The sequence below is a fragment of the Drosophila navojoa genome, chromosome 4, assembly GCF_054131105.1.
Source record: "Drosophila navojoa isolate 15081-1374.11 chromosome 4, UAZ_NAV_1.0, whole genome shotgun sequence".
NCBI lineage: Eukaryota > Metazoa > Arthropoda > Insecta > Diptera > Drosophilidae > Drosophila > Drosophila navojoa.
Window position 1 is genome coordinate 17,324,151 of NC_142892.1, and position 11,082 is coordinate 17,335,232.

General features: G+C 40.6%; 3 protein-coding genes across 8 annotated transcripts; 1 reads left to right on the top strand and 2 right to left on the bottom strand.

The window, feature by feature from the left end:
- The first annotated feature begins 29 nt into the window (after positions 1-29).
- Positions 30-4,312, top strand: Nopp140 (nucleolar and coiled-body phosphoprotein 1). Of its 3 annotated transcripts, none has more exons than XM_089260105.1 (4): positions 30-265; positions 500-2,038; positions 2,612-2,791; positions 3,893-4,312. In XM_089260105.1, the coding sequence occupies exons 1-4, from the start codon at positions 167-169 to the stop codon at positions 4,043-4,045; spliced, it is 1,971 nt and encodes a 656-aa protein (XP_089116231.1). In that variant the 5' UTR covers positions 30-166; the 3' UTR covers positions 4,046-4,312. The 3 variants fall into 3 exon arrangements, 2 of the variants coding, with proteins under 2 accessions (XP_089116231.1, XP_089116230.1); XR_016196790.1 differs by lacking the exons at positions 2,612-2,791; positions 3,893-4,312 and adding exons at positions 3,087-3,679; positions 3,721-3,861 and having other exon boundaries at positions 42-265; XM_089260104.1 differs by lacking the exons at positions 2,612-2,791; positions 3,893-4,312 and adding an exon at positions 3,087-3,861 and having other exon boundaries at positions 42-265.
- Positions 4,313-5,583: 1,271 nt separating this feature from the next.
- P5CDh1 (delta-1-Pyrroline-5-carboxylate dehydrogenase 1) lies at positions 5,584-9,577 on the bottom strand. 3 transcript variants are annotated; one of them, XM_030386384.2, is made up of 8 exons: positions 9,416-9,577; positions 8,027-8,189; positions 7,487-7,960; positions 7,255-7,426; positions 7,007-7,194; positions 6,700-6,922; positions 6,266-6,633; positions 5,584-6,191 (listed from the first exon to the last, which is right to left on the bottom strand). In XM_030386384.2, the coding sequence occupies exons 2-8, from the start codon at positions 8,068-8,070 to the stop codon at positions 5,957-5,959; spliced, it is 1,704 nt and encodes a 567-aa protein (XP_030242244.1). In that variant the 5' UTR covers positions 8,071-8,189; positions 9,416-9,577; the 3' UTR covers positions 5,584-5,956. The 3 variants fall into 3 exon arrangements, with proteins under 3 accessions (XP_030242244.1, XP_089116232.1, XP_089116233.1); XM_089260106.1 differs by lacking the exon at positions 9,416-9,577 and adding an exon at positions 8,444-8,556; XM_089260107.1 differs by lacking the exon at positions 9,416-9,577 and adding an exon at positions 8,279-8,417.
- A 285-nt stretch (positions 9,578-9,862) lies between these two features.
- On the bottom strand, positions 9,863-10,801 carry LOC108651214 (uncharacterized). 2 transcript variants are annotated; one of them, XM_089259964.1, is made up of 2 exons: positions 10,157-10,801; positions 9,863-10,102 (listed from the first exon to the last, which is right to left on the bottom strand). In XM_089259964.1, the coding sequence occupies exons 1-2, from the start codon at positions 10,491-10,493 to the stop codon at positions 10,077-10,079; spliced, it is 363 nt and encodes a 120-aa protein (XP_089116090.1). In that variant the 5' UTR covers positions 10,494-10,801; the 3' UTR covers positions 9,863-10,076. The 2 variants fall into 2 exon arrangements, with proteins under 2 accessions (XP_089116090.1, XP_017956209.1); XM_018100720.3 differs by having other exon boundaries at positions 9,863-10,076; positions 10,157-10,787.
- Positions 10,802-11,082: the final 281 nt, after the last annotated feature.

Below are 11,082 nucleotides of genomic sequence, written 5' to 3' on the forward strand. Positions count from 1 at the left end.
TACAACTCTAAGTCTCATGACAGTATATTTATCGAATATGCAAAATTTATCGAGACAACACGTGTGTGTGCGTTGGTAGAATTTGTGTCTTTTTTTTGTGACTGCAGCGAGTAAGTCGTTGCTTGAATTTTTGTGAGAAATAAAGAAGAGATTAACAAGAAAAAAAATGGCTGATGAAATTAAGTTAGTAGATGCTATTGTTAATGAGTATCTGAAGACAAAGGATAAAAACCTGGCGAAAGTGTTTGAGCAGAAAGTAAAAGCGGTAAGTTCTTCCGGCTTTTTATTTGTATGCCTTTTTTTATTTTCATTTTCAATTAAATTTGTATTGTATTTGCACGCAAAGCCTCGACATCGATAGTGCGATTGATAAATATAAACTCCCAGTATTTTCCGTATATGCCGCATTTTAATATGTTTTGCGTGCGCGCCATGCCGAAAGCACGTGTTTCCCTAACCCAACATGTTTTGTATAATAAATTATTTTGTATATTTATAGAAACGTGTACCCAAGGGTACACCCAAGCTGACAGAAATCATAGCTTACTACCGAAGCACATTACAAAAGCTTCCAATTGCTTCATTGGGAAACTCGGACAGTGAGTTAGAAACTGACAGCGATGAGGAAAAAGAGCAAGTGGTGGAGAGGCCGATAGTGACTGTTCCCCCAAATTATGAAGATGAGAGCAGCGATGATAGTGATAATGATGATGAGATGCCGAAAGCTGAAGCTGTAAAGTCACCAGTAAAGGCATCTTCAGCGAAAGAGGCAGCTGAATCAAGCAGCGAGGACAGCTCCGATGAGGAGCCAGCTAAACAGCCAACTAAGGCTGTCGGTGCTGGAAAAGGAAAACCCGCTGCAAAGACTGCAGCCAAGGAAGCCACGTCTTCAAGCAGCGATGACTCTTCCGACGAGGAGCCAGCTAAGACCGCAAAGCCATCCACAAAGCCAGCCGAATCCAGCAGCGAGGAAAGTTCTAGTGAGGAGGAACCACCAAAAAAGGCAACAGCGTCTAAGCCGGCAGCTAAAAAAGCTGAATCCAGTAGCAGCAGCGATGACAGCAGCGATTCAGAAGGGGAGCAAAAGAAAGGAGCTGCCAAGCCAGCGGCAAAGGCAGCCCCTGCCAAGAAGGCCGACAGCAGCGACGATTCCTCTGATGAGGAGGCACCGGCCAAGAAAGCAACACCCGCTAAGGCAGCGGCAAAGGCAACCCCTGCCAAGAAGGCCGACAGCAGCGACGATTCCTCTGATGAGGAGGCACCGGCCAAGAAAGCAACACCCGCTAAGGCAGCGGCAAAGGCAACCCCTGCCAAGAAGGCCGACAGCAGCGACGATTCCTCTGATGAGGAGGCACCGGCCAAGAAAGCAACACCCGCTAAGGCAGCGGCAAAGGCAACCCCTGCCAAGAAGGCCGACAGCAGCGACGATTCCTCTGATGAGGAGGCACCGCCCAAGAAAGCAACACCCGCTAAGGCAGCGCCGGCCCAAAAAGCTGCAGCGTCCTCTAGTTCTGATTCCTCCTCTGAAGAAGAAAAACCGGCTAAGAAGTCAGCTGTGAAACCAGCAGGAACACCTGCTAAGAAGCCAGCAGCCAAGTCTGAATCTGAGGACTCATCCGAGGACAGCAGCTCCGAGGATGAAGACACTGCAGGCAAACCAGCTATCAAAAAGGGCGCTGCCCCAGCCAAGAAGGAAGAATCTTCATCTGAGGAAGATTCCGATGAGGAGGAGGAGGCCAAACCTGCAGCCAAGCCAGCAGCCAAGCCACCGGCTAAAAAGGATGAAAGCTCTGACAGCTCCTCGTCCGAAGATGAGCCGCCAGCAAAGAAGAAACCTATGGCGGTCAAAAAGCAAGAGAGCAGCGATAGCGACAGCGACAGCGACAGCAGCGATGAGTCTGGCGAGGTGAAGCCTAAGAAACAACAAGCTGTGACCAATGGTGTTGCTGGCAAGAAACGCAAGTTTAGCGGCGGCGATGAAGACGAGGCAACACCCAACAAGAAGTACAACAATTTCGTCAAGTCAGGTGAACAGCAGGTGAGTTGGTCAAAGATTTAATATATGCCATTTATATATATATAGGCTTTTATTAAGAGGTTTCACTAAGCAGTTTTCTAGTTAGTGTTGTTATGCTGTACCGAATATTGACAATTTAAGTAGCCATTAAATCAGAATTTTGAGTTTTGCAAATTTCTACTCAAGCGTTTATAATCAAGAAGAAATCAGAAGAAATCCAAAAATAGAAAATTTGTTAAAGTATGGGCAATTCATTAAAATCCATCTAAATATCTCAGAATGAGTTGGTGTTCAGCTTTTTTTTTTATTTTTTTTTATTTATGATGATATGATATTCGATAATAATGGGATGTCAGTTTGAATGACGCAGGGCAATTGTGCTTATCAAATATTTACAAAAGGTTAAAATTTGTCGTTCGCTTTAATAAGCACGTAATTACGTTTTTTTTTAAATGTCAGGGCTCAGATCTATTAGTACTTTCCAATTTATATGCATGGTTAAAGTCGAAGCACCAACAGCAGGTGGGCTTTTAATCAAACAGAATCTGCTTTCGAATTTCCACTTTTTTTTTAATAAACTCCTTTGATAAACAGCATCAGCAGCCGAAGTATAATGGCTTCACCTCCACGCCGAACAATGCAAATAACAACAAGAAAAATCCGTTTAACAACAACAGCGACGGCGGCAAACGTCGCCCTTCGCCTTTCCGCCGTGTCCGCACCGAAGAGGTGATCGTAGACTCGCGCGTGAAGGACATGTCCTTTGAGGCTAAGGTGAGTGCCACAAATGGATTTGAGTGTGGCGCGCCGTACGTGTGTGTTTCAGTGTGTGGGTGTGGGTGTGGGTTGGGGACAGACAAACTAGCATTACTATAGTCTTACGATTGGGGTTGTGCATGAATGAAGCAGCGACAGAGGGGTTACTCACAAATTAGCTAAAGCGCCTTTCAAACTCAAATCTCAGATCATTTGTGGCATTCGCCGGTTCCGTTACTGAAAAAATGTTTTTGTTATTTTCCAACCAGCTTGGCTAATTTGTGTTTAACCATTTTGTGTTGCTTTATTCTAGAATGACGGTGGCTTCAAGAAGTTCAATAACGGACAACGTGGACGTGGCGGCTCTGGTTTTGCCGGCCGTCCGGATCGTAGCAAGTGGGAGAGCAACAATCAAAATGGAGAGGAAAACGGAGAAGGCGGTGGTTATCGTAAGAGCTTTGGAGGCTTTGAGCGCAAGTCGTTTGATGGGCAGCGCGGTGGTAACCGTGGCGGTGGCTTCAATCGCAACGGTGGAGGCGATCGCGGTGGTCGTGGCGGTTTCAACCGTGGCGGCGGCGGCGGCGATCGTGGTGGACGCGGTGGCTTCGGCCGCGGCGGCGGTGGCTTCAACCGTGGCGGCGGCGGCGATCGTGGTGGACGCGGTGGTCGCGGTGGATTCGGACGTGGTGGTGGTGGACGTGGCGGCGGTGGCGGTTTCGGCAACAAATCCTTCGATTCGGGGACGAAACAAAATAAGAAAATAACTTTCGATAATTAATATAGTAATGTAGTTTAGTGATCTATGCCACCAACCCACGACACGAGGGTATCCATAACCATATAGATAGACCGATCAAGTGTGGAGTACCTATCCACAATTTCTGGACATTTCAAGAAAATTCAGATGTGGAATAGTTTTCCACATTTCCTGGACATTTCAAGCATAGTATTTCTTTTTAATGAAATAGACAAAAACACACACGCAAACACACACACACGCAAACACACACTCACAGACAAACACATGCAAAACATAATATATGTATATTGTATACAATATATTGTAATAAACACTCTTAAATAAAATACATATATATATATATGTATAAATAATTATAGAAAAACGCTGCCGGCTCCTGGGGAGAGCGCGCCAACAAGGATCTAAAATTCACACGTGGCAAGTCCTTCAAGCACGAGAAGACTAAGAAGAAGCGCGGCAGCTATCGGGGCGGTCAGATTGACACGGGCGTTAATTCAATAAAATTCGACTAGTTTTATGTTACCACATAACATATATACATATATATTTTAATACATTTATATATACATTATATAATACTTTAAATATTAGTTTGTAAAAAAAAACCAAACGAACCCATCAAACAGAACTTCAATTATAGTTGTATTGTCAAGTTTTAATTATGTTGACTTATGTTCTATGAACCAACGTTCTGCAAACCAATACGAAATGTGTTTCCATATGTTCCCCATTGAATTTGTAAAGCAAAATCATAGTTTTACTTTGTAAATTTGATAAAATACAAATATTTCGTTTGGTTTACTGAACGCATTCGTGCATAGAGAAACCACACACATTAAAACTTAAATTAAAACTAAGTTACACGCTTGCTGCTTCGAAACCTTTATTTGTAACGACTAGAGTCACAACAGTTAATTAACAAACAATTTAGTTGTTATGATCGACCAAAAGAGGTTTGTGTAATAAATGTATGAATCACACTATGATTGAGCATCTGCAAGCCAGCTGAAAAAGCCCGTAAATAATGTAAGACCCATTATCACATACAGATATGAGGAAATTCTCGATCTGGGTCTGGGTTGTTGTATGAATACACGAACGGGATGCAATTCAGCCGTATCCACTTGGTTGAAATCTTTATCTTTCCATGAATATAAATCAAACTGCAATGGAAATGTAAAAAGGAATAAATTTATCGATTGATAACTGAGATTTTCTAGTTTGAATTTACGCTGTCATTTATAAACTTTAGATCTTCGTCGGATATTTCTTGATTATCATTGCAATATATAATCTCGAATAAATCGCGCAAGTTCTCCTTCTGGGATTCCACAACTTTGCCGCGTATACGAGTCGAACGTGGACTACGTGGGCCACGCGGGGGAGCCATATTTTAAAATAATTGTAATATATATGTAAAAAAAAAATTTAATATATATGTATAAAAAAAAAAAAATAAAAAATAGTAATTTTCCTAAAAGGTGTACGATGTACGAGAACTGTAGTGATTCTAAAGAAAATTCGGATTTGAATCGAGCAAGGCCGTAAGGGAACTCAACTAGAGTTGGCGTCGAGTTTTATGTTATTAGATTTAAAGTCGTAAGGTTTTTATACTATGTCATGCTTAAATGATACATCATTTATAATTATTACAAATTGCTTTTAGTAGGGTAATACTCACCCTAATGATTTGCAATCAAAGAGAATCAATTTTGATTTTATATTTTTATTTAAATGAATTTCAATTTCGAGTGTTTCTATAACTTTGCTTCGTCTTTTCATATATTCATAATGTTCACATTCAGTATTTAAATGGTATTGTCAAATAGTGTATAGTGAACGCATACCATGATATATATATATATATATATATATATATATATATAATAATTAGTATACATATATATGTATATGCATATGTATATATTGTATACTGTTAGCTATAGTAACTACGTTTAACTTTATTGCATTGCATTGACTGTGACAACAAAGCCGAGTAAAATCAATTGATTCGAAATAATAGTTATAACTAATAAATAATCACAATTGGTTTTAAAAATGTACTTTATAATTTAAAAACATATTTTATAATTCGAGTTACATTATAGAAGTATGTTTGTGTACGGGTGAGATTTTATTATGGTAATCAGCATATCAATTTACAACATCTTTCGGCATTTGGTTGGTTGTTTGTTTGAGGCGATTAAAATACAGCAGAGATTCGATATAACATTTAACTACATACAAATGTAGCGGTTAACTAGGAAGGTGCGTATGTTAAAAATAGTTCAACAAAATACATATACATTCCCCTTTTCTTCTATATATTTATATATATATATATATAAATATATATACATATATATGAGTTAGTGTTTTAAATGAGATTCCTGTCGTTTTCTAATTTGCTTCCGTCTTATCCCTTATTCGGACATGTAGGGATAGTTTATGTCGCGCAGCGGCACAAACGTCTCCTTGATAGATTGCGGGGACGTCCAGCGTAGTATATAATGTGGTCCGCCAGCCTTGTCATTGGTGCCTGACATGCGACCGCCACCAAATGGCTGCTGACCCACCACGGAGCCAGTGGACTTGTCATTGATATAGAAATTGCCAGCTGCCATTTTGAATTCCTCCAAAGCACAGTTGATAAAGTTTCTGCAAAAGCGAAATTTTAGTTATAATGTTAATGAGGAATAGCTTAACGCGTTTAGCTTAGCTTTAGCACTTACTCATCCTGTCCGAAAACGGCGCCCGTGAGCGCAAACTGCGTTGAGGTGTGCACCAGATTCATGGTCTCCATCAAATCAGAATTCTTATATACATAAATGGTGATAACGGGTCCAAAGATCTCCTCAGTCATAATGCGATCCTTGGGATCCTTGGTTTGTACTATTGTTGGATCGATAAAGTAACCCTTGCTATCACTATAATTGCCGCCAGCAAGGATCTCTAGATTCGGGCTCTTTTTGGCATGCTCAATGTAGCCTGTAATGCGTTTAAATGCTTTGTCATCGATGACAGCCGATGTGAACGTGGCCAAGTCCTGAACGTCACCGATTTTCAATTGCTTTACCTCCCGCAAGAGTCCCTCCTTGATCTGTAGATGGATTGAAAATAATACTCAGCAATTTAAGAGTCCATATATCCTATATGATAGGCTTACCTGCGGCCATAGGGACTCGGGCACATACATGCGCGAGCAGGCTGAACACTTTTGGCCACTGTACTCGAAGGCCGAGCGTATTGTGGATGTCACAACTGTCTCAATATCCGCCGACTCGTGCACAAAGTGGAAATTTTTGCCACCACATTCGCCAATGAGGCGCGGAAAGTTAATATATTTGGGGAGATTGTCGCCCACCTGTTTCCATAATCGTTGGAATGTACTGAAGCGGAAACAATTATGAAAATCAATAAGGCGAAGAGTACACAAAATAAAATAAATAAAAACCAAAGCGAATTGAACTTACGGCACCGAACCGGTGAAATTGATGCCCGACAAATGGGGTGAGGCGGTAATCGTGTCCCCGAACACGGGCCCATCAGCCGGCACAAAGTTGACAACCCCATCGGGCACGCCAGCCTCACGCATTATGTTGAAAATGCGCCAATTGGACAGCAGCGCCGTGTCCGAAGGCTTCCACAGCACAGCGTTGCCCTACAGCAAAGCAAAATTAGATTAGACACGAGACGTCATAACTATAATCCAAGTCCTTACCATCAATGCGGGCGTGTAGGCCAAATTGCCGCCAATGGCAGTAAAGTTGAATGGACTGACTGCGGCGATGAAGCCATCGATGCCGCGATAACGCAAAGAGTTCTTCGTGACCTTCGGGTTCTCGCTGATGGGCTCATACTTGACGCACTCCTTAAGGAAGTAGGCGTGAATGCTATGGATTAAAAATCAATTCAAATTAATTGCTTATACAGTATATAAACTATATGATTACCGTATAAAATCAATTAGCTCTGCTGCCGCATCGATTTCGGCTTGGATGACCGTCTTGGCCTGACCCAACATGGTGGCGGCATTCAGCTCCTGACGATATTTGCCGGCCATCAAGTCGGCGGCCCGTTCCCAAATGGCTAAGCGATCGGCCAACGGCACAAGATCCCATTTGGTCTGTGTCTCCACAGCCGTTTTGATGGCCAGCTCCAACAGTTTCTTATCGGCATAGTAGAAGGCAGCCAGCTTGTGGGCATGGTCGTGCGGCATCACCTGATACACCAACTTGTCCGTCTTGTACTCCTTGCCGCCAATAACAATGGGCACCTCAGTGCATGTTGCCTCCGTGGTCTTCAGAGCCTCCTTCAAAGCCGCGCGCTCCTGGGAGCCCTTCCTATAGGCCAATATGGGCTCATTGCTGATGCTGAAATCCTTCAGCTTTGGCTGCATGACCACGCTGCCAATTTCACGAACATGGCTGTGACGAAATTTTGGGAATTATAAGTATGCTGAGTAAGCTAATTGGAATTACTTTGGCGATTACCTTTTAACGGAGCTGACAACCGGATTACGCATAAATCGCAACATCTCGAAGCTGGGAATGGTTCAGGTGAGTATGATGGGGGCCAATCTCGTTTTATGACTTGTTATGTAAATGGTTTTTTTTTTTGTTATTGTTTTTTTTTTTTTTTCCTAATTTCGTTGCCCTGTGAGATAACGAGAAAAGAACGCATACAAACACAGTTTTTTATTAATGCCATTTATAGAACACAGCACATCGGTGTTTATCAGCAACCTTGGCCGTTCGTTCATTGGGGGTCTAGCATTAGCGGCAGCCGGCGAAACGTAACGTGAATTGATTTGATAAGCAGCCAAACGCGAGACACACCCTCTTCAAATGTTAACAGATAATGAGAACACAACAAAAAATAAAATAAACTACAATTTTATGTATATTTACGATTACAGGTCTCGTGCCAAGCAAATGCCAACTGGGCAAGTGAGTTGTGTAAAATGTTCGAGAGTATCTATCGAAGCTCTTTTAATGCGCACAAACATAACCACACACACAACACACACATGAACACTCTCTCATGCGCATACGATACGTCACGCACACACACACACACACGCACACACCTTAAACGAAGCGGCAATTTTTTGACAAACATCAGCTGTTTTTCAGTTCTTCGGCTGTGGAAATTTCCGATTGCCAAACTTTATGAACGAGAGGAGGGTTAGTGAAAGAAATGCGTCAATAGTTTTTGTTGTTGCCTCTTGGTCTAATATGCCGAGGATAAAACGAACGTGTATGAACAGAAAAGAGATGGAGAGGGAGAACAAGAGCGTGAGGCAGAGGCAGAGGCAGAGAGCTTATAAAAGTCACCCCCGGTATTGTCTATTAAAATGTGAAGCAGCGCTTTTTAATACTTTCATATGCTTGAGTATGTGTGTATGTGCCTACGTTCTTAATGTATTTGAGGCTAATTGATTTTTACCAAGGAACTGGCGGCAACTCAAGTACATGCACCTACTTACTTACATACAAATATGCACATAGATATGTATGTATGTATTTATGTATGTTAGTACTGTCACAATTGGTCACGAGTTTTTGAGGCCAAGTCAAACATGCGCACAACTATAACGATACTCAGATGCAAGCTAGATATGTATAATACATACAGTCAGAGTATACAACACACACACGCACTCGCACACCCACACTCACACATGCGCGTTTATACTACAATAATTTAAATGCATTTGTTTTGTTGTATGTGCGTCCATTACGCAATGTTATGTTTTTGCACATTCACTTTTTTGCAATGGTACTCATAAATATTTTGCGCAGAGATTTTATTCTTTCTTATATTTTATATATTATTTGTTTAGTTTAGTTTGCAAATTTATACAGTCAATTATCGCTTACTTTGTGGGCTTTCGCGAACGTAGTGAACAAAAGGCACGCGAAGTCTTTGTATTTGTTTGGCCTTTATGGGTCTACCTATGTATCCATCCGTTAGAACAGTGTGTATGTATGTATGTATGTGTTTTTAAAATTTTTAATATCTTGCCCAGCTGATATCTATCGATAGTTTAGTAATAACGTATTTAAGAGCATTCGCCAAACGACTTTATAATTTATAGACATTCTAGCTAAGAGAACTATAAAAATAGTTTTTTGGCAAGATTCATTGATTAAATGAAATAAATGAAAAACTACCGATAAGTCAGTGCTTGTTCGAATAACGATAGTCAAACATTGTGCAGCACTGTGCAGCATTTTTTTTTTATCGGTTTTTTCTCTTGGCGGGAAAAGGTTGTTAGTTTAAATGGCTCAGTGAATTTTTTTGAATACGGTTTTCAATAAAGTAGATTTGTTTTGTTTCTTTTTTTTTTTTTATAAAAATCATGATTTTAATACTATAACACAATCCACTAAAGTACAATACTTATTCAATATGTACACATTGTGACTAATAATATTAGCTTAAATATCTGTTCAGTGCTTTTGTCTTAACCGTAAAAGCCACCTCCGCTCCCAACACTTGCGCTGGCAAATCCTCCACTGCTGCTTGCAAAAGCCGTGTCTATAATAAAAAGCAAGTCCAAAACACTAATACATTTATAATACTGCATACGCTGATTCACTTAAATAGCCTATACTTACTCGTGCCTGCATAAGGATAACCACCATAGTTATAAGTCGGATAGCCATAAGTTGGATAACCATATGCACCGCCTCCGCCTAGGGATCCACCTCCATAGCCGTAACCAGGATATGTGTATCCATAGCCGGGATACGAATAGTACGGCGGATAGCCATATCCATATCCGTAGCCATTGCCAAACATGCCATAAGCCGAGCCAGCCGATGCGCTCCCCCCTATTCCATAGTACGGATATCCACTGTATTGAGAGCAAACTAGTTGGCACTGCAACAGCGCCGCTACCAAAGCCACGTAAAGCCAAAAACTGCGACTGCCGGTTATTTGTTGATGCGACATATTTGCTAAAGTATTTTTCGTGCTTAATCCGGCTGAAATTCTCGTGAATACTGTTTGCGAAAATTCACAGCATTGGCTCTTTATATATGTACCAGGCCACTGGACTGTATAATAAACATAATTAAGAGTACAAAACGATTTTAAATGTCGTCTAATCGTTCACTATTACGCATCAATTGCTCATCATCGTCGTTGTGGCTTTGCTTTGCATATTGTTTGTTCATTGGAGCGTGGCTAACATTGCGTATGGGTAATTTTTACACATGTAAACACCTTCATTACATTTCCACGGGATTATTTTAGTTTAGTAGAGCCAGCAAGCAAACAAAGCCAAAAATAATAATAATCAAAACAAAATTAAATATGAATACCTGGAAAAATTTTTAGAATAAAGGTTGATGAAGAGGAGATGCCATGATTTAAATATAAGTATATATATATAGAAAATAAATGATTGAGATGAAGAAGAAATGATTTAAATTTTATAACAGAGTTATATATTTAAAAGAGAAAATATATATAATATATATAATAAATATTTTATATTATATTTTCTATATTTTAAGTAAATAAGGTCTTTACAGGGTAT